We start from the raw sequence: 25,142 nt of genomic DNA, 5'->3' as shown, positions 1-25,142 counted from the left end.
GAAGGAGAAGGACAAGAGTCATGCAAGCTAACAGGCGTCCCACAAACAGGAAAATAACGGCGCAGTACAACAGTGGTGTGCAGAACGGCATCTCGAAACGCACAACTCGTCGGTCCTCGTCACAGATGGGCTGTTGCAGCAGACGACCACACCAGGTTCCACTTCTATCAGCTAGAAACAGAGCTCCAGTGGGCACGCGATCACCCTCACTGGACAATTGCCGAGTGGAAAAACATTGCCTGGTCTGATGAATCTCGGTTCCTGTTGTCATGCTGATGGCAGAGTCGGGATTTAGCGTCAGCAGCACGAGTCCATGGCTCCATCCTGCCTGGTGTCAACGGTACAGGCTGGTGGTTGTGGTGTAATGGCTTGGGAGCAACGGTTGAACTCCACAGCGTATCTGAACAAAGAATTCAGGCTGTTCTGGAGACAGGTGTGTCTGACAAAGGTGTGTCTGACCTGGTACATAATAAACTGGTCACTGAGTGTAAATTATATATTTTGTTGCTTTCAGATGCAATGCATTTGAAGGAAATAATTGTTTTGATCTTTGCCATATTCTTCTTTCTCATGATAGTCACACTTGTTTTCTTATTCTATTACAAACTATTAATGAGGACCTTTTGGAAAGTTCAGTGTAAATTAAATGCATGTTGTAAATTAGCTCAAAGTTCAATGTTCGAAATATACAAAAAATAAAATGGGTTTGCAGCAGTGCAATGTCCATTTGTGGTAAAAAAAAATAAAAAACAGTTATGATATCTTGCACATTCAAAGAATTAGCCACGTTTGTTGCAACAATCTGGGTGTGTTTTCTGACAGGACTCTGTCATCTACGAGAGACTGGCAGACAGCTCCAAGTACAAAGACATCACTCTCAACCACCTGGAGCAGTTTGCCACAGAGGGTGAGCCACAGTTCCACTGTTCTCACGCATTCCAATGGCATTGTTATAGAGCAGGACTAGCTAGCCAATGAACCTCTTCACATGCAAGTATAGGGTTGTTATTTCATGTTTTCGTAATGATCTGGTTAGATCTGATAGGTTTAACCTATATGGTAATAGCTCCACCTTGCCCTCTGATTGGCTGGGCTGAATTTATCACTATGTTTCTTATATGTATCCAATTCTCTCAGATCTGTACTGTACAGGAGCATTGTATCATCTCTCTCTGTCTGTCTCTCTCTCTCGCTCTGTGTGTGTTTTGTCAGGACTAAGGACGTTGTGTTACGCTGTGACCAACATCTCAGATGAGTCATACGAGCAGTGGGCTGAGTTGTACCAGAGAGCCGCCACCTCCCTTACCAACCGAGCTCTGAAAATGGAGGAGAGTTATGAGCTCATCGAGAGGGTAACCAATAGAAGAACCCGTCTTTACAATAAAATAAAGACACACCGTAGACCTACAACTGTTTTTTTTCTTCTTCTTAAGGACCCTGTGCCTTCTGTCTGTCAGAAAATACTATCATAAAGCGACAGAGTTTCCCGTAAGACGATACAAAATGCATTCTTTCAAGAGTTTTCATGATGTAGCTACGATGTGGCATTTGGTGCAGGCTGCCTCCATATCTTTACGTGTTTGATTTAAGCTTGACGGAAAGCAGGGTGGGAAGAATTTGTACTTTTTGCTGCTGCTCCGCCGATTCCATTGGACCAGGTAAGCTATATCAAGTGCACCTCAAGTATTTGAAATGTATTTTTTTTTCCCAGAACCTGCAGTTGCTTGGTGCCACGGCCATAGAGGACAAGCTACAAGACAAAGTCCCCGAAACCATAGAGACTCTGCTCAGAGCTGGCATCAAGATCTGGATCCTCACCGGAGACAAGCAGGAGACTGCCATCAATATAGGTGAGGAGGCAGACCGACTGACTGACTGGTACGCACACACACAACTCCACCTGCCAATACACACTAAAAGTGCTCAGACCCACTTAGGTCCACTATGAATCAGTACCGTCAAATTAAATCCTTCTTACCCTCTGCCTCTCAAGGTCACTCGTGTAGGCTGCTGAGGAAGAACATGGGGCTGTTGGTCGTGAACGAGGAGACACTAGAAGTAAGTGTCAATCCCAATCTCACCTTCCTGTTGTCAACAACAGAAAACAAACCACAGCAACTGGATATGAGGCCTTTTCTGTTCTGAGCATGTCGTTCATAAATGTACTATTATGACGCTAGCAACACCACGGCCGAGAATTCCATTCCCAGAGGAACCACATGTACAAAAAAATCTATGTACTGTAAGTTGCTTTGTATAAAGGCATCTGCATCACAGTGCTAGCTGTGCCACCAGAGATTCTGGGTTCAAGCCCAGGCTCTGTCGCAGCTGACTGTGACCGGGAGGCCCATGGGGCGGCGCTCAATTGGCCCAGGGTCGTTCGGGTTAGGGAGGATTTGGCCGGCAGGGAAATCCTTGTCTCGTTGCGCACTAGCGACTCCTGTGGCGGTCCTGGTGCAGTGCACGCTGACCTGGTCGCCAGGTGTATGGTGTTTCCTCCGACACATTGGTGCGGCTGGCTTCCAGGTTGGACGTGCATTGTGTCAAGAAGCAGTGTGGTTGGGTTGTGTTTCGGAGGACGCGTGGCTCTCGACCTTCGCTTCTCCCGAGTCCGTACGGGAGTTGCAGCGATGAGACAAGACAGTAACTACTACCAATTGGAAACCACAAAATTGGGGAGAAAAGGGGGTTAAAAAAAAGAAAGAAAAAGCTATAAAAAAAATAAAGGCATCTGCTAAATGGCATTCATTCAATAACTTACTATATCCTAGGGGACGCGAGCGGCTTTGAGTCATCACTGTGGCATGCTGGGAGAGGCGCTCCACAGGGAGAACGACGTTGCCTTGGTGATGGATGGCGAGACGCTGAAGTACGCCCTCAGCTTCGAGGTGCGCCAGTACTTCCTGGACCTGGCCCTATCCTGCAAGGCCGTCATATGCTGCAGGTAGCCAATCACAGGACCCTTCCATTCAGACTGTTGCTGAACATGGAGAGAAACCCTCCTGTCGGTGTTCACTCCAGGCCTGTTCCTGGAGAACCACCCTCCTGTCGTTGTATTCACTCCAACTTTGTTCCTGGAGAGATACCCTCATGTTAACTCCAACTCCAGTTGGAACTAACCTGATTCAGCTAATTATTAGAATCAGGTGCACTAGTTTAGGGTTGGATTGAAAATCTACAGGACTGTAGCTCTCCATGCACAGGGTTGGAGTTCAAACCTACAGGACGGTATCTCTCCAGGAACAGGGTTGGAGTGAAAACCTACAGGACGGTATCTCTCCTGGAACAGGTTTGGAGTGAAAACCTACAGGACGGTATCTCTCCAGGAACAGGTTTGGAGAGCCCTGCTATAAACAATCATATTCAGTGATGATTCAATATCATGGTGTGTGCCCAGGGTGTCTCCACTGCAGAAGTCGGAGGTGGTGGACCTGGTCAAGAGGCAGGTGAAGGTGATCACCCTGGCCGTCGGTGACGGTGCCAACGACGTGGGCATGATCCAGACGGCTCACGTTGGCGTGGGCATCTCTGGCAACGAGGGCCTGCAGGCCGCCAACTCCTCCGACTACTCTATCGCCCAGGTAACCCCTCTATCACCTTAACACATCATTACTTCTGAATGTATTTCAGGGCTGGTTTTTAGGGGGCAATAATATCATTTATGGCCTTATTTAACAAGGGCAAATCGACGATATGATATTGTGGATATCACCTAACCCTAATACGTGGCATCTGGTCTCTGTCTCGCTCCGTCTGTCTCGCTCCGTCTGTCTCGCTATTCTGTCTCGCTATGTCTCTCTGTCTATGTCTCTCTGTCTATGTCTCTATCTTTATGTCTCTCTCTGTTTCGTTCCCTGTCTTTTCAGTTTAAGTACCTGAGGAATCTGCTTCTAGTCCATGGGGCGTGGAACTACAACCGAGTGTCCAAATGCATCCTGTACTGTTTCTACAAGAACATAGTGTTGTACATCATAGAGGTAGGGCTGCTTAAGTAGGGCTGCTTAAGTAGGGCTGCTTAAGTAGGGCTGCTTAAGTAGGGCTGCTTCAGTAGGGCCGCACAATTCTGGTCAATTTCACTAAAGATCTAGAGTTTCCAGAAGTCCCCGTTGGAAGATTCCCAGAATTAGGAAGGAATAAGCAGGAAATCCTCCAACCAGGATAATGTCTCATTGGGATTTTGTGAAAGTTCCCATAATTCTGCAACCCTTTGAGATCAACATGGATGTCAGTGTGTAATAGAGAACCTCAGTCACTCATTCATCTTGTTTTTTTTAGATCTGGTTTGCGATCGTGAACGGGTTCTCTGGTCAGATTCTATTTGAACGTTGGTGCATTGGTCTTTACAATGTGGTAAGTGTGTGTACACTCCTTATTCAACCCTTACATGGAGTTCTCCCTGATTTACCCCCTGGTAAAATACGACTGATTCACTTTTGTGTGTGTGTGTGTGTGTGTGTGTGTGTGTGTGTGATAGATCTTCACAGCGATGCCTCCTCTGGCCCTGGGTATATTTGAGCGCTGCTGCAAGAAAGAGAACATGCTAAAATACCCAGAACTCTACAAGACCTCCCAGAACGCACTGGGTTTCAACACCAAGGTACAACCTCCACCCATTAACCCCGGTCATTATTGCCTTGTGAAAAGGAGACGAGGGGCCTTTCTCATTTATCAATCGTGAGCAGGACGAATTTGGGCGTGTAACATTTGCATAATAAATTTTCTTTCTTCACATTTCAACATTTGGGCATGTTACCAAATGTTCAAAGATGCCTGCACAATCAAAATGTTTATAGCATTAGGGACTTAAGGTCCATGTGGAAGTTGGAACTAAGCCCTCTTGGTTCATTTGTTTCCCCCTGTCCCACTGCAGGTGTTCTGGGCTCACTGTCTCAACGGCCTCCTCCATTCTGTCATCCTCTTCTGGCTACCCCTGCTGATCTTCCAACACGGTACGCTGTGTGTTTCTGTCCCGTCTGTCCAGCTGTCTCGGTCCGTTCTAGTATTAAACAGTCCTGCATGTTTGGTTTCTTTTATTCCAGATACTGTGTCTTGGAACGGGAAGACTCCAGACTATCTTCTCTTAGGAAATATGGTTTACACGGTAGGTTGACTGCATGCCCAAAATAAAGGTCTGGTTTGTTTTTGGATAGTCTTCCCAGCTCTCAATGAAATATCTGAAAACACTTTGGTAAAATTGTTTCTGAATTTAGTATACACACAGTAGCAAGACTTCGATAGAGACACGACACCTCCTGATTTTCTATATCCTCATGAAATGTTGCCTGGTAAAGTGACTTGTTTTCTCTCTTCTCCGTCCTCCAGTTTGTGGTGATAACCGTTTGTCTCAAAGCTGGACTGGAGACTTCGTCATGGACACTGGTGGGTTCAGTAGGCTTCCCATTTCTGTCATTCAGAATATGACGATGAGAAACAATTGCAAAGTGTGATGTTTTTCCTGACCTGCTCTGTTGCTCCCTCTGTAGTTCAGTCACATAGCCATCTGGGGCAGTGTGTTCCTGTGGGTGTTGTTCTTCTGGCTCTACTCCACCTTGTGGCCAGTTATAGCTATTGCACCAGACATGTCTGGTCAGGTAAAGTACGGATCACTCTATCTATGTTCAACAATATGCATTTGTTGGACAAATATGTTGCACAATAAGCAACACAGAAGCAAACTTACTATTTGTGTGTGTGTGTTTGTGTGTTGCAGGCAGAGATGCTGTTCACCTCAGGAGTGTTCTGGATGAGTCTCCTCTTCATCCCCGTCACCTCACTGCTGTTTGACGTGGCGTTCAGAGTGTGAGTCCAGACCTTAATACATACAGTGCTAGCTTCAGAGGAACAACTACTCTTTACACAGCCCTTTCATTCTATAATAGAATTTACTTCTCTCTCTTCTCTCTCGCTCAGGGTAAAGAGGTCTTTCTGGAAGAACCTGGTTGATGAGGTGCAGGAGCTGGAGTCTAAGGCTCAGGACCCTGGAGTAGTGGTTCATGGGAAAAGGTATTTTTATACCGTCTAACTGTATTGAGAAAATACTATTTTAAAAAATTGTCACTTGCGCCGAATACAAGTGTAAACCTTACAGTGAAATGCTTACTTACAATCCCTTAACCAACAATGCCGTTTTAAGAAGAAAAAAAAGTAACAGATAAGATAATAACAAATAATTAAAGAGCAGCATTATATACAGTGCCTTGCGAAAGTATTCGGCCCCCTTGAACTTTGCGACCTTTTGCCACATTTCAGGCTTCAAACATAAAGATAGAAAACTGTATTTTTTTGTGAAGAATCAATAACAAGTGGGACACAATCATGAAGTGGAACGACATTTATTGGATATTTCAAACTTTTTTAACAAATCAAAAACTGAAAAATTGGGCGTGCAAAATTATTCAGCCCCCTTAAGTTAATACTTTGTAGCGCCACCTTTTGCTGCGATTACAGCTGTAAGTCGCTTGGGGTATGTCTCTATCAGTTTTGCACATCGAGAGACTGACATTTTTTCCCATTCCTCCTTGCAAAACAGCTCGAGCTCAGTGAGGTTGGATGGAGAGCATTTGTGAACAGCAGTTTTCAGTTCTTTCCACAGATTCTCGATTGGATTCAGGTCTGGACTTTGACTTGGCCATTCTAACACCTGGATATGTTTATTTTTGAACCATTCCATTGTAGATTTTGCTTTATGTTTTGGATCATTGTCTTGTTGGAAGACAAATCTCCGTCCCAGTCTCGGGTCTTTTGCAGACTCCATCAGGTTTTCTTCCAGAATGGTCCTGTATTTGGCTCCATCCATCTTCCCATCAATTTTAACCATCTTCCCTGTCCCTGCTGAAGAAAAGCAGGCCCAAACCATGATGCCACCACCATGTTTGACAGTGGGGATGGTGTGTTCAGCTGTGTTGCTTTTACGCCACGTTTTGCATTGTTGCCAAAAAGTTCAATTTTGGTTTCATCTGACCAGAGCACCTTCTTCCACATGTTTGGTCCACATGTTTGGTCTCCCAGGTGGCTTGTGGCAAACTTTAAACGACACTTTTTATGGATATCTTTAAGAAATGGCTTTCTTCTTGCCACTCTTCCATAAAGGCCAGATTTGTGCAATTGTCCTATTGTCCTGATTGTTGTCCTATGGACAGAGTCTCCCACCTCAGCTGTAGATCTCTGCAGTTCATCCAGAGTGATCATGGGCCTCTTGGCTGCATCTCTGATCAGTCTTCTCCTTGTATGAGCTGAAAGTTTAGAGGGACGGCCAGGTCTTGGTAGATTTGCAGTGGTCTGATACTCCTTCCATTTCAATATTATCGCTTGCACAGTGCTCCTTGGGATGTTTAAAGCTTGGGAAATCTTTTTGTATCCAAATCCGACTTTAAACTTCTTCACAACAGTATCTCGGACCTGCCTGGTGTGTTCCTTGTTCTTCATGATGCTCTCTGCGCTTTTAACGGACCTCTGAGACTATCACAGTGCAGGTGCATTTATACGGAGACTTGATTACACACAGGTGGATTGTATTTATCATCATTAGTCATTTAGGTCAACATTGGATCATTTAGAGATCCTCACTGAACTTCTGGAGAGAGTTTGCTGCACTGAAAGTAAAGGGGCTGAATAATTTTGCACGCCCAATTTTTTCAGTTTTTGATTTGTTAAAAAAGTTTGAAATATCCAATAAATGTCGTTCCACTTCATGATTGTGTCCCACTTGTTGTTGATTCTTCACAAAAAAAAATACAGTTTTATATCTTTATGTTTGAAGCCTGAAATGTGGCAAAAGGTCGCAAAGTTCAAAGGGGCCGAATACTTTCGCAAGGCACTGTACCAATAGCGGGGCTATATACAGGGGGTACCGGTACAGAGTCAATGTGTGCATGCTTTTTGTTTCTCTGATGTACTCTTCTCTCTCTCTCTCTCTGTGTGTGTGTGTGTGTGTGTGTGTGTGTGTGTGTGTGTGTGTGTGTGTGTGTGTGTGTGTGTGTGTGTGTGTGTGTGTGTGTGTGTGTGTGTGTGTGTGTGTGTGTGTGTGTGTGTGTGTGTGTGTGTGTGTGTGTGTGTGTGTGTGTGTGTGTGTGTGTGTGTGTGTGTGTGTGTGTGTGTGTGTGTGTGTGTGTAGCTTGTCAGAGAGAGCTCAGCTCCTGAAGAACAGCATATCGTCGGCATACAGCACAGATTCCGTCCCTCAGAACATGCTACGTAAGTCACACGCCTTACAGAATGTGGTGCTTCACACCTGTCCTCTTCCTTCTGTAGTACAGTAAAACATCACCATCTATGACAGTGTCTAAACCCAGAAGGCGCAACATCACAAAACGTCCGGAAACGCTTGCGAAACAAACCAAACAGACCAGGCCGGGGTTTGAGAAGTCAATCAGAGAAGTGTAAAATTCATCCTAAAGGCACAACCTAGATTGGAGCCAATGTCTTAAGTAGTTGAACCATGTTATTACTCCAACCTCGTGAAGGTGACAAACTGACATGTTTTTCTTTTAGTAAAAAAAAACAACTATATATTGAAGGAGTGCCTTTTGATATTGATGGCCTGCACATGGGATAGATAGAAGACCGTTAGACCCGATGACGTGCTTCTACGCATGAGCTTTGCTAGCCAACGTCGCCATGACATCGCCTACAAGTGTGATCGGGGATTTCTATTGGAGAATCCGTTTGTCTAACTTCATACTGTACCGTCTTTGACAACACTCTGACTACATTTCCCACAATGCCATGTGTCCCTCCCTCACTGCCTCCATACACATGCAGGCATGGAGGGGGTGAGATTGTCGTTGTCACTCGAGGTGTGAAGGTTAGTGAGCCCCTCACAAGGTTGGATCTGTGTAAAGTAGGTAAACTTCCCTGGAGTCATAGAGCTTTGACAGTGGTTAGAATCGTCCCTGTAGTTTGAATAGATGGACCTGTGGGCTAGAAGAATAGAAATTGTTCTTAATATGAGAAGAAACTATTGTGTAGGATATGAATTGTGTTAGGATATACACTATACAGTGGCTTGTGAAAGTATTCACCCCCTTGGCATTTTTCCTATTTTGTTGCCTTTACAACCTGGAATCATTTGATTTACACAACATACCTACCACTTTTAAGTTGCAAAATATGTTTTATTGTGAAACAGACAAAAATAAATAAACTTGAGCGTGCAGAACTACTCACCCCTCCAAAGTCAATACTTTGTAGAGACAACTTTTGCAGCAATTACAGCTGCAAGTCTCTTGGGGAATGTCTCTATAAGCTAGGCACATCTAGCCACTGGGAGTTTTGCCCATTCTTCAAGGCAAAACTGCTCCAGCTCTTTCAAGTTGGATGGGTTCCGCTGATGTACAGCAATCTTTAAATCATACCACAGATTCTCAATTGGATTGAGGTCTGGGCTTTGACTAGGCCATTCCAAGACATTTTAAATGTTTCCCCTTAAACCACTCAAGTGTTGCTTTAGCAGTATGCTTAGGGTCATTGTCCTGCTGGAAGGTGAACCGCCGTCCCAGTCTCAAATCTCTGGAATACTGAAACAGGTTTCCCTCAAGAATTTCCCTGTATATAGCGCCATCCATCATTCCTTCAAATCTGACCAGTTTCCCAGTCCATGCCGATGTAAAAACATCCCCACAGGTTGATGCTGCCACCAGCATGCTTCACTGTGGGAATGGAGTTCTCGGGGTGATGAGAGTTGTTTGGTTTGCACCAGACATAGCGTTTTGCTTGATGGCCAAGAAGCTCAATTTTAGTCTCATCTGACCAGAGTACCTTCTTCCATATGTGTGGGGAGTCTCCCACAGGCCAAACATCTTTGCTTATTTTTTTCTGTACCACTTTTCCATTTTAATTTTTTTGAATTCTTTGAAACAAGTAAAAAAAAATTCACTTCACCACTTTGGACTATTTTGTGTATGTCATGTGAAATCCAAATAAAAATCCATTTAAATTGCAGGTTGTAATGCAAATTTTTGGAGGGGAAAATGCCAAGGCGGGTGAATACTTTTGCAAGGCACTGTATATACAAAAGTATGTGGACACCCCTTCAAATTAGTGGATTCGGGTATTTCAGCCACACCCATTGCTGACAGATGTATAAAATCGAGCACACAGCCATGCAATCTCCATAGACAAACATTGGCAGTAGAATGGACATACTGAAGAGGTCAGTGACTTTCAACATGGCACCGTCATAGGATACCATTTTTCCAACAAGTCAGTTTGTAAAATTTCTACCCTGCTGTATTTGTGAAGTAGAAACGGCTCAGACGCGAAGTGTTAGGCCACACAAGCTCACAGAACGGGATCACCGAGTGCTGAAGCGCGTAGCGCGTAAAAATCGTCTCGGTTGCAACATTCACTACCGAGTTCCAAACTGCCTCTGGATGCAATTTCAGCACAAGAACTGTTCGTCGGGAGCTTCGTCGGGAGCTTCATGAAATGGGTTTCCATGGCCAAGAAGCCACACACAGCCTGAGATCATCATGCGTAATGCCAAGTGTCGGCTAGAATGGTGTAAAGCTCTCCGCCATTGGACTCTGGGGCAGTTCTCTGGAGTGATAAATCACGATTTACCATCAGGCAGTCTGACGGACAAATCTGGGTTTGGTGAATGCCAAGAGAACGCTACCTAGAGAACGCAGTAGTACCAACTGTAAAGTTTGATGGAGGAGGAATAATGGTCTGGGGCTGTTTTTCAAGGTTCAGGCTAGGCCCCGTAGTTCCAGTGAAGGGAAATCTTAACGCTGCAGCATACAATGACATGCTATACGATTATGTGCTTACAACTTTGTGGCAACAGTTTCGGGAAGGCTCTTTCCTGTTTCAGTATGACAATGCCCCCATGCACAAAGCGAGGTCCACATACAGAAATGCTTTGTTGAGATCGGTGTGGAAGAACTGGCCTGCACAGAGCCCTGACCTCAACCCCATCTGAACACTTTTGGGATTAATTGAAACGGCAACTGCGAGCTAGGCCTAATCGCTCGACCTCACTAATGCTCTTGTGGCTGAATGGAAGCAAGTCCCTGCAGCAATGTTCCAAAGTCTAGAAGAGTGGATGCTGTTATAGCAGCAAAGGGGGGACCAACTCCTTATTCATGCACATGATTTTGGAATGTTTGACAAGCAGGTGTCCACATACCTTTGGTCATGTAGTGTACAGTGCATTCGGAAAGTATTCAGACCCCTTGACTTTTTCCACATTTTGTTACGTTACAGCCTTATTCTAAAATGTATTTAAATGGTTGTTTTTTCCCCTCATTACACACATTACCCCATATTGACAAAGCAAAAACAGATTTTTAGAAATGTTTGCTAATCTATTAAAAATAAAAACTGAAATATCACATTTACATAAGTATTCAGACCCTTTACTCAGTACATTGTTGAAGCACCTTTGGCAGCGATTACAGCCTCAAGTCTTCTTGGGTATAACGCTACAAGCTTGGCACACCTGTATTTGTGGAGTTTCTCCCATTCTTCTCTGCAGAACCTCTCAAGCTCTTTCAAGTTTGATTGGATATTTTCAGGTCTCTCCAGAGATGTTAGATTGGGTTCAAGTCCGGGCTCTGGCTGGGCCATTCAAGGACATTCAGAGACTTGTCCCAAAGCCACCCCTGCGTTGTCCTGTTGGAAGGTGAACCTTTGACCCAGACTGAGGTCCTGAGCACTCTAGAGCAGGTTGTCATCAAGGTTCTCTCTGTACTTTGCTCCGTTCATCTTTCCCTCGATCCTGACTAGTCTCCCAGTCCCTGCCGCTGAAAGACCACCCCACATCATTATGCGGCGTTCACCATACTTCACTGTAGGGATGGTGCCAGGTTTCCTCCAGACGTGACGCTTGGCGTTCAGGCCAAAGACTTAAATCTTAGTTTCATCAGACTAGAAAATCTTGTTTCTGATGGTCTGAGAGTCCTTTAGATGCCTTTTGTCAAATTCCAAGCGGGCTGTCATGTACCTTTTACTGAGGAGTGGCTTCCGTCTACTGTAAAGGTTTGATTGGTGGGGTGCTGCATAGGTGGTTGTCCTTCTGGAAGGTTCACCCATCTACACAGAGGAACTCTGGAGCTCTGTCAGAGTGACCATCGGGTTCTTAATCCCTGACCAAGGCCCTTCTCCCCCGATTGCTCAGTTTGGCCGGGTGGCCAGCTCTAGTAAGAGTCTTGGTGGTTCCAAACTTCTTCCATTTAAGAATGATGGAGGCCACTGTGTTCTTGGGGACCTTCAACGCTGCAGATGTTTTTTTGGTACCCTTCCCCAGATCTGTTGCTCGACACAATCCTGTCTCGGAGCTCTACTGACAATTCCTTCAACCTCATGGCTTGGTTTATGGTCTGACAGGCACGGTCAACTGTGGGACCTTATATAGACAGGTGTGTGCCTTTCCAAATCATGTCATATCAATTACATTTACCACAGGTGGACTGCAATCAAGTTGTAGAAACATCTCAAGGATGATCAATGGAAACAGGATGAACCTGAGCTCAATTTCAAGTCTCATAGCAAAGGGTCTGAATACTTATGTAAATAAGGTATTTCTAAAAAACAGTTTTTGCTTTTTTATTATTATTATTTTTTATTATTGTGTGTAGATTGATGAGGAAAACAATTTAATTTAATCAATTTTAACAAAATGTGGGAAAGGTCAAAGTGTCTGAATACTTTCTGAAGGCACTGTGTAGGTAGCTGCTGGAACCCTCCCTAGTCTGACTCACATCCTGTGTTCCTCCCTAATCCATCACATCCTGTGTTAGACGTTTATCTTCACCTAATATTGAGTTATTAGATCTATATGTCTAACTTAGCTGTGGGTTGTTGTTCTAACTGTCCTGGATTTCTGATAATGTAGTGTGTGATAATGTACTGTGTGATAATGTACTGTGTGATAATGTACTGTGTGCAGTAGTGCTTCGTGTGTAGCCTGGATTTTATCGAGGGGAAGGGAACAAACTTTGCTACAGGATTTGTGTGTGTTCGACTTGACTGCACCTGTGTTGAATTGTGGGTAAATTGTGACAGACTTACTGATCTACAAATAATAATGAGTAGTTATTTATTGTAGACCAGTCAGTAGGCTGTCGGCTGAACAAGCCCTTTGAGATGGGTGGGGTTATACATCCTTATTTCGAAACTCTCACTAGGTGGTCAGCGTGAGATTTTGTAATGGCGTCTGAGATTTTTATATATAAGTATCATGTGCTTGTTTTCCCTTAGACGGCTATGCCTTCTCTCAGGAGGAAAACGGAGCGGTGTCACAGTCTGACGTAATCCGGTCGTACGACACCACCAAGCAGAGGCCTGCTCAGCCCCAGTGGTGAAGCCTCTCCTCTCCCCCTCAGCGATGCCCCCCTATCACATGCTGCACTCAGCCATCCCCATTGGAGGAGGTTGACAGGAAGTCACCTCACAAAGTGAGGCCGGTCAACTTCCACCAGAAAGTCTGGAGTGAAGGCCCCATCCAGAAACAACCCCCAAAACCCATAACCTCCTGAGGAACTTCTGTTGATCTGAGAAGACTGGATAGGTGTCAACAATATGGGGCAAATTCCCCTCGAGGGGGGGTGGTATGTATGTCATATTGGTTATACCTGACCTATCTTTCAGATCTACTGAAGTGCAGAGGAGGCAGGAGGTGGAGCTAAGGGCTGTTTCTGGAAAGCACCGAAGAGAGAAAAAAAATAACATTGCAAGATGACATTTACAGAAAGTGTTTTCACTGTTGGTTTGTCCCCAAGCACTGACTTTTTAATGTGTCTTTGTCCTGAAGACTTGACCTGTTTTTATAATTGTATGTGGAAGAGTTCCCATTCTAAGCAACGGGTGGCCTTGGAAGAGGGAACGTCTCATATTTTATTTTTTGGTGTGGCATAAGACCAAACTCGAACAAGATGTACGTGCCACATAAAGAGCAGTGTTGGACCAAAACGATCCACGAATCATCCCTAAACCTGACATTTGTAAGAGAATGGGAAACCCTGTGATGTTGCTTGCCAAAGAGTAATGTGTGTAACCAATGGGGGTTTGAATGTAGTCATTTGCACTCCAGAATGATACCGCGAGTAAGCACTACGGGTTAAGACTTGATGATGGGCTTCTCATTTTAAGATTATATCTCTGAAAGATTCCTTGCATTCCATGTTTCTCTCTAGTCAATCCATCCCAACAGTGCCTTTCAGAGAGTTTCTCTCATGCAGTAGTGTAATGATATAGCGTGTGTGCATGTGTTTCTTCTTCTCCTGCATGGTTTAAAATCCGTCCATGGCTCTTTTCACTGCAATGCAAATGTTCTCTCACTGACCGGGAAAAAGAAGAATGCATTAATTTGTTCATTTGAATTGTATCTATGTTGTGTGAGTGAGTGTGAGGGATGAATGTTTCAGAGTGTTTCTGGGGAAACAGAAATACCACTCAAACTGCATGTCCGTAAAAGCTGGAATATACCTTGGTTTTTGTTCAGAGAAAAAAAAAATGTATTAATGTGTTCTTATGTTCCTTGAGTCAAAAAGAAGAATTCATAATTTTAACAAGTTTACTTTTTCTATAACTTATTTAATATTTCATTCTCAGATGCATAAAGGGACTACTGAATAAAACCACCGCAACACTCAAATGCAACCTTTCTTCTAGTCTGTGCACTCAGATTTCATTGCTCACACTTTTCACAGATATTTTTAACACTATAACAATATTGATGAGTATACAAGTGTACCTCACTCACATATCTGTATAAACAGTGTGTGCTTATTGAATTGGAGGTATGCTGAGCTTGTTCAAGATGTGTCAATGTCCAACCACATGTTTAGCCCAGAACCTGTACCAGAGTAGTTTAGTTTCACTTTTGTAGTGTGAACATTCATTGTTTCGTTCAATGCTAATGTACGCACTTGAGAAAAACAAACAATGTAAATTGTCCCCCACGAATGGCCCAGCGCCAACCTTGGGCCAATCAGTGTAATTTTGTAAATGGCGGATTGTCCCCCACGAATGGCCCAGCGCCAACCTTGGGCCAATCAGTGTAATTTTGTAAATGGCGGATTGTCCCCCACGATTGGCCCAGCGCCAACCTTGGGCCAATCAGTGTAATTTTGTAAATGGCGGATTGTCCCCCGCGAATGGCCCAGCACCTACCTTGGGCCAATCAGTGTAATTTTGTAAATGGCGGATTGTCCCCCACGAATGGCCCAGCGCCAACCTTGGGCCAATCAGTGTAATTTTGTAAATGGCGGATTGTCCACCACGAATGGCCCAGCGCCAACCTTGGGCCAATCAGTGTAATTTTGTAAATGGCGGATTGTCCCCCACGAATGGCCCAGCGCCAACCTTGGGCCAATCAGTGTAATTTTGTAAATGGCGGATTGTCCCCCACGAATGGCCCAGCGCCAACCTTGGGCCAATCAGTGTAATTTTGTAAATGGCGGATTGTCCCCCGCGAATGGCCCAGCGCCTACCTTGGGCCAATCAGTGTAATTTTGTAAATGGCGGATTGTCCCCCACGAATGGCCCAGCGCCAACCTTGGGCCAATCAGTGTAATTTTGTAAATGGCGGATTGTCCCCCGCGAATGGCCCAGCGCCTACCTTGGGCCAATCAGTGTCATTTTGTAAATGGCGGATTGTCCCCCACGAATGGCCCAGCGCCAACCTTGGGCCAATCAGCGTAATTTTGTAAATGGCGGATCTCTACGGCAAGACACATTCACCCAAGTTGAATCAAAATCAGGCCAGTAGTGTCTGATATATCACGTGGGTTAGCTAGACTCATATCCCTGAGCAAGTGTGCCATTTTCTTTTCGGAGTCAAATAGATCAAGAGATATAAACATGTGCCCGTTATAGAGACAACAGAGACAGTTTCACTTTTTATTGTGCAACTAGATATATAAAACATATATAAAAAAAACATATATAAAACATATTCCACTGGAAATTCAGCTAAAGTCACAAACATTTCATAATTCCCTTTTGTTAACAAAAACAATTATGAATTCCTGTTTTTACTAACATGAGTGACGCAGTGGTCTAAGGCACTGCATCTCAGTGCAACAGGTGTCACTACAGTCTCTGGTTGGAATCCAGACTATATCACATCCGTCCGTGAATCGGAGTCCCAAAGGGCGGCGCACAATTGGGCCAGCGTCGTCCGGGTTTGGCCGGGCTAGGCCGTCATTGTAAATAAGAATTTGTTCATTAACTGACTTGCCTAGTTGAATAAAGGTTCAGTAAACATGTACACACAGGGATGTTTATTTGGTAACTTCATTGCTATTTAAGCTTCTACACCCAAAATATTTTCATTATTATTTTATGAAAATGAAGGCACTGTTAAAGGACTAAAGAATAATTGAACAAAGTGGTAAACAAAAGTAAGTTGTAACAACTAAAACATTGGTAAGTGTTTCCCTGGATTTTTTTGTAGCAATGGTGGCAAGGTCGCAGAGGGACCTAAAAAACGTTTTGTAGAACGAAGGTCCGTTCTGGGGACTTTTCAAAAGGATTCTACTCCAAAATGAATAAAAATGCAATTATGCTGTCACCATCTAAAATATAAATACCCCCTCCAGAAATGATCCAATAACATATTGGTTCATATTAGCAAGCAGGTGTGCTATTTATCAATAACAAGTTTTACCTGTAGCTGATGATATAGTGGCTATATCATTAGCTAGATCACAAACTATAAACCTTATCTTATTGCTAGTTAGCAATGTATTGATGAATTGAATGTCCCCGAAAAAAAAACATTCCACTGGCACTCATTCAAGTTACATATAGCATCGGTCTCCCCTATGCATTCAACGCCATTGGCGAGCTCTAAAACAGATCATCCCAGCTGGTGCTAAAAACTCAGGTTTTAATAGGGTGCAGTCCGCACATTTTCTGGAGTTCAGAAATAAAATGTAGATGCACTCGAAAGCTGTGATCCTCCTCTTTTTAACAGTAGCCATCAAAGCTGAATGTTGTGCAATGACTGGGGCATGCAAGTTTCTTTCCTTGTGGCTCTCTCAATTTGAAAGCGCCTCAAGATAAATATTATTTTCTCAAATAGAATGCGACAAGTTGACCAATTGAATAGGTAAACAATTCCACAATGGGGTTGTCTGATTTTGCAGTTGATTACTTGTGTTGTTGGAAAAATGTATGTGGACCAAAGAAATTCCTTATAATAAAAAATGTGGAAAAACCAAAGCTGCAAGGGCACAGCTCCGCCTGGCTCTCATTAGGTTCATAGGTGCCAGGTTTCAGATGTGTCTGGAACAGGCCCAATTTTACACTGAGGCAAGTGTGCCAGCTCCACTTCTTTGTGTCTTGAAAATCTTAGCTATTATGACACCTGCTATTATGACACCTGCTACTCCTACAATAATGAATGTTATTCCAATAGCATTTCCCACAGTTCCCCCTAAAGTAGCTACTAAATTCACCCCTCCTATGAATAACAGAATAGCAACAAACAATATCACAAAGAACATTATCTTTCTCTTCCCCTTCTCTACTCCCTCCTGTCTTATTCTTTGCTCTATGATTCTTTCCTGCTCCTGCCTCTGCTTTTCTTCCTCCGCTTTCCTCTTCTCCTCCTCCTCTTTGATCTTTTTCTGAGCCTTCTCATACATGTCATTGGTGTAGTAATTTCCTCCATTGTTCTCCACCATGTCTTTGATCTTCGCCAGAAGCTCCGTAACCTGAGTGGGGTCTTTATCGTTGTTATTGAACGAGTGATATCTGCCCCCGCAGGTGTTGAGAAGTTTCTGGATGTCCTTGGACTTTCTCAGAACGTTGACCACTTCTTGACCATTCAGCTGATCTTTACAGGTGAACAGCAAGAGTGTGTGCAATGAAGCGTCCTCTCCAAAGTTCTCCTGGATCCACTTCACGGTGTTCCTCTCCTCCTCTGTGAACCTCCCCCCCAGCCTGATCACCAGCAGGAATGCGTGGGGTCCCGGAACAGACAAATTGACACACTCCCCTACTGTCTTTTTCACTTCTTCATCTGTCTTCACTGTGTCAAAGATGCCAGGAGTGTCAACAATATGCACCCGCATCCCACAAACCTCTCCAATTGTTTTGTAACACTTGTCTGTCACAGAATTAAGAGAGGCGTTCACTTCAAACACCTTTTTCCCCAGGATGGTGTTTCCGGTTGCACTCTTCCCTGCTCCAGTCTTACCCACCAGAACAATCCTAAACAAATCTAAAAAGACAGGACTGTTCACTACAAGATGTTCTGTTGTTTTATTCTTCCTTAGAGAGGTACAGTGCATTCGGGAAAGTATTCAGACTCCTTGACCTTTTCCACATTTTGTTATGTTACAGCATTTTAATTACATTTTTTTTCGCCCTCATCAATCTACACACCGTAATGACAAAGCAAAAACTGTTTTTTTTTTTTTTTAAATTGCCAATGTATTTTCAAATAAAAAACTGAAATATCACATTTACATAAGTATTCAGACCCTTTACGCAGTACTTTGTTGAAGCACCTTTGCTAGCGATTAAAGCCTAGAGTCTTCTTGGGAATGACGCTACAAGCTTGGCACACCTGTATTTGGGGAGTTTCTTCCATTCCTCTCTGCAGATCATCTCAAGCTCTATCAGGTTGGATGGGGTGTGTTGCTGCACAGCTATTTTCAGGTCCCTACACAGATCTTCAATCGGTTTCAAGTCCGGGCTCTGGCTGGGCCACTCAAGGATATTAAGATACTTTTCCCGAAGCCATTCCTGCGTTGTCTTGGGGGTGTGCTTAGGGTCATTGTCCTGTTGGAAGGTGAACCTTCGCCCCAGTCTGAGGTCCTTAGAGGTCTGGAGTAGGTTTTCATCAAGGTTCTATCTGTACTTTGCTCCATTCATCATTCCCTTGATCCTGACTAGTCTCTCAATCCCTGCCGTTGAAAAACGACCCCACAGCATGATGCTGCCACCAATATTTATTTATTTTTTATTTCACCTTTATTTAACCAGGTAGGCCAGTTGAGAACAAGTTCTCATTTACAACTGCGACCTGGCCAAGATAAAGCAAAGCAGTGTGACATAAACAACAACACAGAGTTACACATAATCAAATGTACAGTCAATAACACAAAAGAAAAGAAAGATATGCTTAACCGTGGTGATGGTGCCAGGTTTCCTCTACACGTGACGCTTGGCATTCAGGCCAAAAAGTTCAATCTTGGTTTCATCAGACCAGAGAATCTTGTTTCTCATGGTCTAAGAGTCCTTTAGGTGCCTTTTGGCAAACTCCAAGTGGGCTGTCATGTGCCTTTTACTGAGGAGTGGCTTCCATCTGGCCACTCTGCCATAGAGGCCTGATTTGGTGGAGCGCTGCAGAGATGGTTGTGCTTCTGGAAGATTCTCCCATCTCCACAGAGGAACTCTGAACCTCTGACAGAGTGACCATCAGGTTCTTGGTCACCTCCCTGACCAAGGTCCTTCTCCCCTGATTGCTCAGTTTGGCCGGGCAGCCAGCTCTAGGAAGAGTCTTGGTGGTTCCAAACTTCCACTGAGGCCACTGTGTTCTTTGGGACCTTCAATAATGCATAATTCCTTCGACCTTATGGCTTGGTTTTTGCTCTGACATAGACTGTCAACTGTGGGACCTTATACAGACAGGTGTGTGCTTTTCCAAATCATGTCCAATCAATTGCATTTACCACAGGCGGATGGATTCCAAGTTGTAGAAACATCTCAAGGATGATCAATGGAAACAGGATGCACCTGAGCACATTTTTGCGTCTCATAGCAAAGGGTCTGAATATATATGTAAATAAGTTATTTAAGTTTTTTATTTTAATACATTTGCAAAAAAAATCTAAACCTGTTTTCACTTTGTCATTATGGGGTATTGTGTGCAGATTGATAATTGATTTTAGGATCAGACTAACGTAACAAAATGTGGAAGAAGTCAAGGCGTCTGAATACTTTCTGAATGCGCTGTAGATTGAGTATAGATCTGAATACTTTCTGAATGCGCTGTAGATTGAGTATAGATCTGAATACTTTCTGAATGCGCTGTAGATTGAGTATAGATCTGAATACTTTCTGAATGCGCTGTATATTGAGTATAGATCTGAATACTTTCTGAATGCGCTGTAGATTGAGTATAGATCTGAATACTTTCTGAATGCGATGTATATTGAGTATAGATCTGAATACTTTCTGAATGCGCTGTAGATTGAGTATAGATCTGAATACTTTCTGAATGCGCTGTATATTGAGTATAGATCTGAATACTTTCTGAATGCGCTGTAGATTGAGTATAGATCTGAATACTTTCTGAATGCGCTGTAGATTGAGTATAGATCTGAATACTTTCTGAATGCGCTGTATATTGAGTATAGATCTGAATACTTTCTGAATGCGCTGTATATTGAGTATAGATCTGAATACTTTCTGAATGCGCTGTAGATTGAGTATAGATCTGAATACTTTCTGAATGCGCTGTAGATTGAGTATAGATCTGAATACTTTCTGAATGCGCTGTATATTGAGTATAGATCTGAATACTTTCTGAATGCGCTGTAGATTGAGTATAGATCTGAATACTTTCTGAATGCGCTGTAGATTGAGTATAGATCTGAATACTTTCTGAATGCGCTGTATATTGAGTATAGATCTGAATACTTTCTGAATGCGCTGTAGATTGAGTATAGATCTGAATACTTTCTGAATGCGCTGTAGATTGAGTATAGATCTGAATACTTTCTGAATGCGCTGTAGATTGAGTATAGATCTGAATACTTTCTGAATGCGCTGTATATTGAGTATAGATCTGAATACTTTCTGAATGCGCTGTAGATTGAGTATAGATCTGAATACTTTCTGAATGCGCTGTATATTGAGTATAGATCTGAATACTTTCTGAATGCGATGTAGATTGAGTATAGATCTGAATACTTTCTGAATGCGCTGTAGATTGAGTATAGATCTGAATACTTTCTGAATGCGCTGTATATTGAGTATAGATCTGAATACTTTCTGAATGCGCTGTAGATTGAGTATAGATCTGAATGCGCTGTAGATTGAGTATAGATCTGAATACTTTCTGAATGCGCTGTAGATTGAGTATAGATCTGAATACTTTCTGAATGCGCTGTAGATTGAGTATAGATCTGAATACTTTCTGAATGCGCTGTAGATTGAGTATAGATCTGAATACTTTCTGAATGCGCTGTAGATTGAGTATAGATCTGAATACTTTCTGAATGCGCTGTATATTGAGTATAGATCTGAATACTTTCTGAATGCGCTGTATATTGAGTATAGATCTGAATACTTTCTGAATGCGCTGTATATTGAGTATAGATCTGAATCGGCTCAGTTGATGGAAATGGGAAAAATCAAAGTCCTTATAATCTGGGGTGGTATTTTTGGAGATGAATTAACTCACCAGTAGAGGAGGTCTTGTCTTGGGTTACCAAGGGAACAACTGAATGGTGTAAGACAAAATAATACACAGTGAGACATTTTGTTTATAATGGCAATAGGAAAAAAAAGAATAACTCATTATATACAGGAATCATTTTAAGTGGACCACAAAAAAATATAAAATACTTAGGATGCTTAATTAAGTGACAACAAACACATATATAAAGGTAACTTTATCCTATTACTGAACAATATGAAAGCAGATCTAATTCTATGGAACAATTTTCACATATCTTACAAGTAGAATAAACCTCGTCAGAATGGCATGGCTCCCAATGTTTTTACATGTATTCTCTGTAATACCAATTACCCCACCTGGGATATTCTTTAAAAAGTATACTCAGTCATAACAGACGTTATATAGGCAAATAAAACTCATAGAATAAAAAAAGGGAAATGGTGGTTTTAATCTTGCAGGTTTGGAATTGTATCATCTCGCCACCCAGGGTTTTTACTTGCAACATATCGTTAAACGCACTAAAGAGGAACAACGGGTACATATTTTCATGCATCTGTTTTCAAAGGATAAACCTAAGAACATGACCAACTTCATAGTTAATAACACTAAAACAATATGGGATAAAATGAAACGTATTCTACAAGAACCAATATCACTCCCTGAAAACACAACCCTATGGAACAGCCCTTGGATAGCTATTCAGAATTCAGAGATAAATTGGCCCGCGTGGAAATGAAAGGAATGCATACCATAAATGACTTGGTAAAAGGAAATACATTTATTTCCAAGACATAATTAAGAAGCCATTTTGGATTGACCAATGTAGATATTTTCAAATACATGCAATTTAAAAGTGTAATATCAAGAAATGTCTATTTGAAATATTTTGGACATCAGAGCAATCTTGAGGGAATCCTATTTGAGTCAGAAAAGGATGTTCATATGATAAGTAAACTGTACAACTACCAAGACATAAAAATATCTGATATTGGCACAAATTGGAGGGAATGCTGAAAATAACGAACGAGATTACAGCAAACGAAAATGTTGCTTAATCCACTATAAAACGAATGTATAGAACGTATTATACAAGAGACACAATCCACAAATTCTACAGCACAACGGACGAGTCGTGTCTTAAGTGTAAAACTAACAACGACTGAATAAGTATTACAATGCAAATCTAATTTTAATGTGTCTGTCTGCATATTTCCAGACATAGCGTATGAGGGTGCAGTGAAATACCCGATGTATTGGACGATACTTTTCTCGTCAATCATTTCGAGAAAAAAAAAACGTATACTTAAAAACTGAAAATCAACTAATCTTCCATCGTTAACACAATGGAAAGGTCAATGTTTTATTATCTAAACGTTGAAAGTGCGTTGGCAAGGGGAAATATTTTGTGGTGGCACAGTTTGAGGCCATGTTCCGGAGTCTGATACGGGCGCTGGATACGGGGATGTGAGCAGGTGATGTAGTTGATGTTTGTGTGCGTCTGTACGTTGTCGTTTGTATGTGTATGTTTTGTATTGTAAAAAAAAAAAAACATGAATAAAATCTTACTAAAATTTGAAATACATGTCACATGCAATACATCAATAATCAGCAATAATCAGATGCGTTGAACGGGTCCTAGCTTGACTTCAGGCTCTGTTTAATGTTCAATATAAGAGATCAAATTTAAACTACTCAATTCAGTACATTTGGAAGCATGACAACATTGAATCAGTTTAACACGGATAATATTGCAAAATGTAAATATGTATACTGTACAGTTGCTGTTCAATACTCACTCTCGTCCTCAGCCATTCTTTCAGTCATTCTTTATCTCCGATATTCTACACACACCAAGGCAATAATATTCTACACACACCGAGGCTATACGTGACTATACCTCACTCCTTCCTCTATAGATATACAGTATGATATCAGAACTGTCATGTGACGTTGTTGTGGCCAACCCCATGTTTCAATGCAGGTGCAGAGGGACAAATATAAACCCTGTACAAAGCAGAGGTTTGACTTTCAGTTTTGGGAACACTTGATGTTAACAAGGTCTATTTCATAGTCCTAACATTTTAGTAATTATTTTTTTACAAAAATCAACATGATCAACATCGTCATCATCTGTCTTCCTCCTCCTTTTTTACAGACACATCAACATCGATCTTTCTTGCATCTCTCACCTTTATGTCAGGTGATATCATTAAACTCTATACATGACATAAAAGCAACAACAGGAAATGTTAAAAAAAAACTAAAAAGCACATACAGTGGCTTCAGAAAATTTTCATACCACTTGGCTTTTTCCACATACACACAACACACATTAATGTCAAAGTATAATTATTTAGAGAAATTTTGACAAATTAATTAAAAATGAAAAGCTGAAATGTCTTGAGTCAATAAGTATTCAACCCCTATGTTATGGCAAATACTTATTTTCCACCATAATTTGCAAATAAATTCATAAAAAATCCTACAATGTGATTTTCTGGAGAAAAAAAATCTAATTGTGTCCATCATAGTTGAAGTGTACCTATGATGAAAATTACAGGCCTCTCTCATATTTTTAAGTGGGAGAACTTGCACAATTGGTGGCTGACTAAATACTTTTTTGCCCCACTGTACATACATACATACATACATACATACATACATACATACATACATACATACATACATACATACATACATATATCCATTTTGAATTCAGGCTGTAACAACAAAATGTGGGAAAAAAATCAAGGGGTATGAATCCTTTCTGAAAGGCATTATACACGTGATTAAAGAACATCACATATCAGGAATCACCACAGGGAGGATTGAAATCATACAGCAGTGTCTAGTGTCTGGGTCTTTTTCCTGATCTGACCCCACATGGTTCAATAGTTTGATTGACTGGAGGATGAATGAGTTCCTGTATCGGTTTACTTTGCATAGTGGTTCTCTGAGCGTCTTTCTGAGGGCAGGACTATGTATTCTGAGTGGAGGACATGGTTGGAGTCCGTGGAGATGTTTGATGCTAGTCTGTTCACGCTCTTGATGTAATTTACTGTTGAAGCATTGTTATAATTAGTATTATTATTATTAGTAGTAGTAGTATTATTGGTATTATTATAATTAGTAGTAGTATTATTAGTAGTATTATTAGTAGTAGTATTATTATTGGTATTATTATAATTAGTAGTAGTATTATTAGTAGTGGTATTATTATTGGTATTATTATAATTAGTAGTAGTATTATTAGTAGTAGTATTATTATTGGTATTATTATAATTAGTAGTAGTATTATTAGTAGTGGTATTATTATTGGTATTATTATAATTAGTAGTAGTATTATTATTAGTAGTATTATTATTGGTATTATTATAATTAGTAGTAGTATTATTAGTAGTGGTATTATTATTGGTATTATTATTGGTATTATTATATTTGGTATTATTATTATTATTATTATTATTGGTATTATTATAATTAGTAGTAGTATTATTAGTAGTGGTATTATTATTGGTATTATTATTGGTATTATTATATTTGGTAGTATTATTATTATTATTATTATTATTATTGGTATTATTATAATTAGTAGTAGTAGTATTAGTAGTAGTATTACTATTGGTATTATTATTATTACTATTGGCATTATTATAATTAGTATTACTATTTGTATTATTATAAATAGTATTATTATAATTTTTATTATTATTATTATTATTATTATTTGTATTTGTATTATTATAAATAGTATTATTATACTTTTTATTATTATTATTAT

General features: G+C 41.5%; 2 protein-coding genes across 5 annotated transcripts in view; one reads left to right on the top strand and one right to left on the bottom strand.

Moving 5' to 3' along the window:
* The window catches only part of LOC139375423 (phospholipid-transporting ATPase IA-like), a 33,326-nt gene extending 18,722 nt beyond the window's left edge, over positions 1-14,604 (top strand). For 3 of the 4 annotated variants that reach the window (XM_071117196.1, XM_071117199.1, XM_071117198.1), the window contains 17 exons: positions 823-907; positions 1,213-1,352; positions 1,712-1,850; positions 1,994-2,058; positions 2,772-2,944; positions 3,398-3,581; positions 3,867-3,977; positions 4,276-4,350; positions 4,475-4,597; positions 4,871-4,949; positions 5,040-5,101; positions 5,323-5,379; positions 5,484-5,591; positions 5,711-5,799; positions 5,911-6,003; positions 8,114-8,193; positions 13,201-14,604. In XM_071117196.1, coding sequence (XP_070973297.1) covers positions 823-907; positions 1,213-1,352; positions 1,712-1,850; positions 1,994-2,058; positions 2,772-2,944; positions 3,398-3,581; positions 3,867-3,977; positions 4,276-4,350; positions 4,475-4,597; positions 4,871-4,949; positions 5,040-5,101; positions 5,323-5,379; positions 5,484-5,591; positions 5,711-5,799; positions 5,911-6,003; positions 8,114-8,193; positions 13,201-13,304 — 1,767 coding nt within the window. In that variant the 3' untranslated portion in view covers positions 13,305-14,604. Of the gene's footprint in view, positions 1-822; positions 908-1,212; positions 1,353-1,711; positions 1,851-1,993; positions 2,059-2,771; positions 2,945-3,397; positions 3,582-3,866; positions 3,978-4,275; positions 4,351-4,474; positions 4,598-4,870; positions 4,950-5,039; positions 5,102-5,322; positions 5,380-5,483; positions 5,592-5,710; positions 5,800-5,910; positions 6,004-8,113; positions 8,194-8,760; positions 8,804-13,200 lie in introns of all 4 variants that reach the window. The other variant, XM_071117197.1, reaches the window with a different exon arrangement.
* A 1,243-nt stretch (positions 14,605-15,847) lies between these two features.
* On the bottom strand, positions 15,848-23,288 carry LOC139375424 (GTPase IMAP family member 7-like). The gene is made up of 3 exons (XM_071117201.1): positions 23,158-23,288; positions 21,365-21,403; positions 15,848-18,172 (listed from the first exon to the last, which is right to left on the bottom strand). The coding sequence occupies exons 1-3, from the start codon at positions 23,183-23,185 to the stop codon at positions 17,250-17,252; spliced, it is 990 nt and encodes a 329-aa protein (XP_070973302.1). The 5' UTR covers positions 23,186-23,288; the 3' UTR covers positions 15,848-17,249.
* Between the last annotated feature and the right edge of the window lie 1,854 nt (positions 23,289-25,142).

Source organism: Oncorhynchus clarkii, chromosome 19, assembly GCF_045791955.1.
Source record: "Oncorhynchus clarkii lewisi isolate Uvic-CL-2024 chromosome 19, UVic_Ocla_1.0, whole genome shotgun sequence".
Taxonomy (NCBI): Eukaryota; Metazoa; Chordata; class Actinopteri; order Salmoniformes; family Salmonidae; genus Oncorhynchus; species Oncorhynchus clarkii.
Note: the sequence above shows the minus strand (reverse complement) of the source record. Positions and strands in the feature narration are given on the sequence as shown.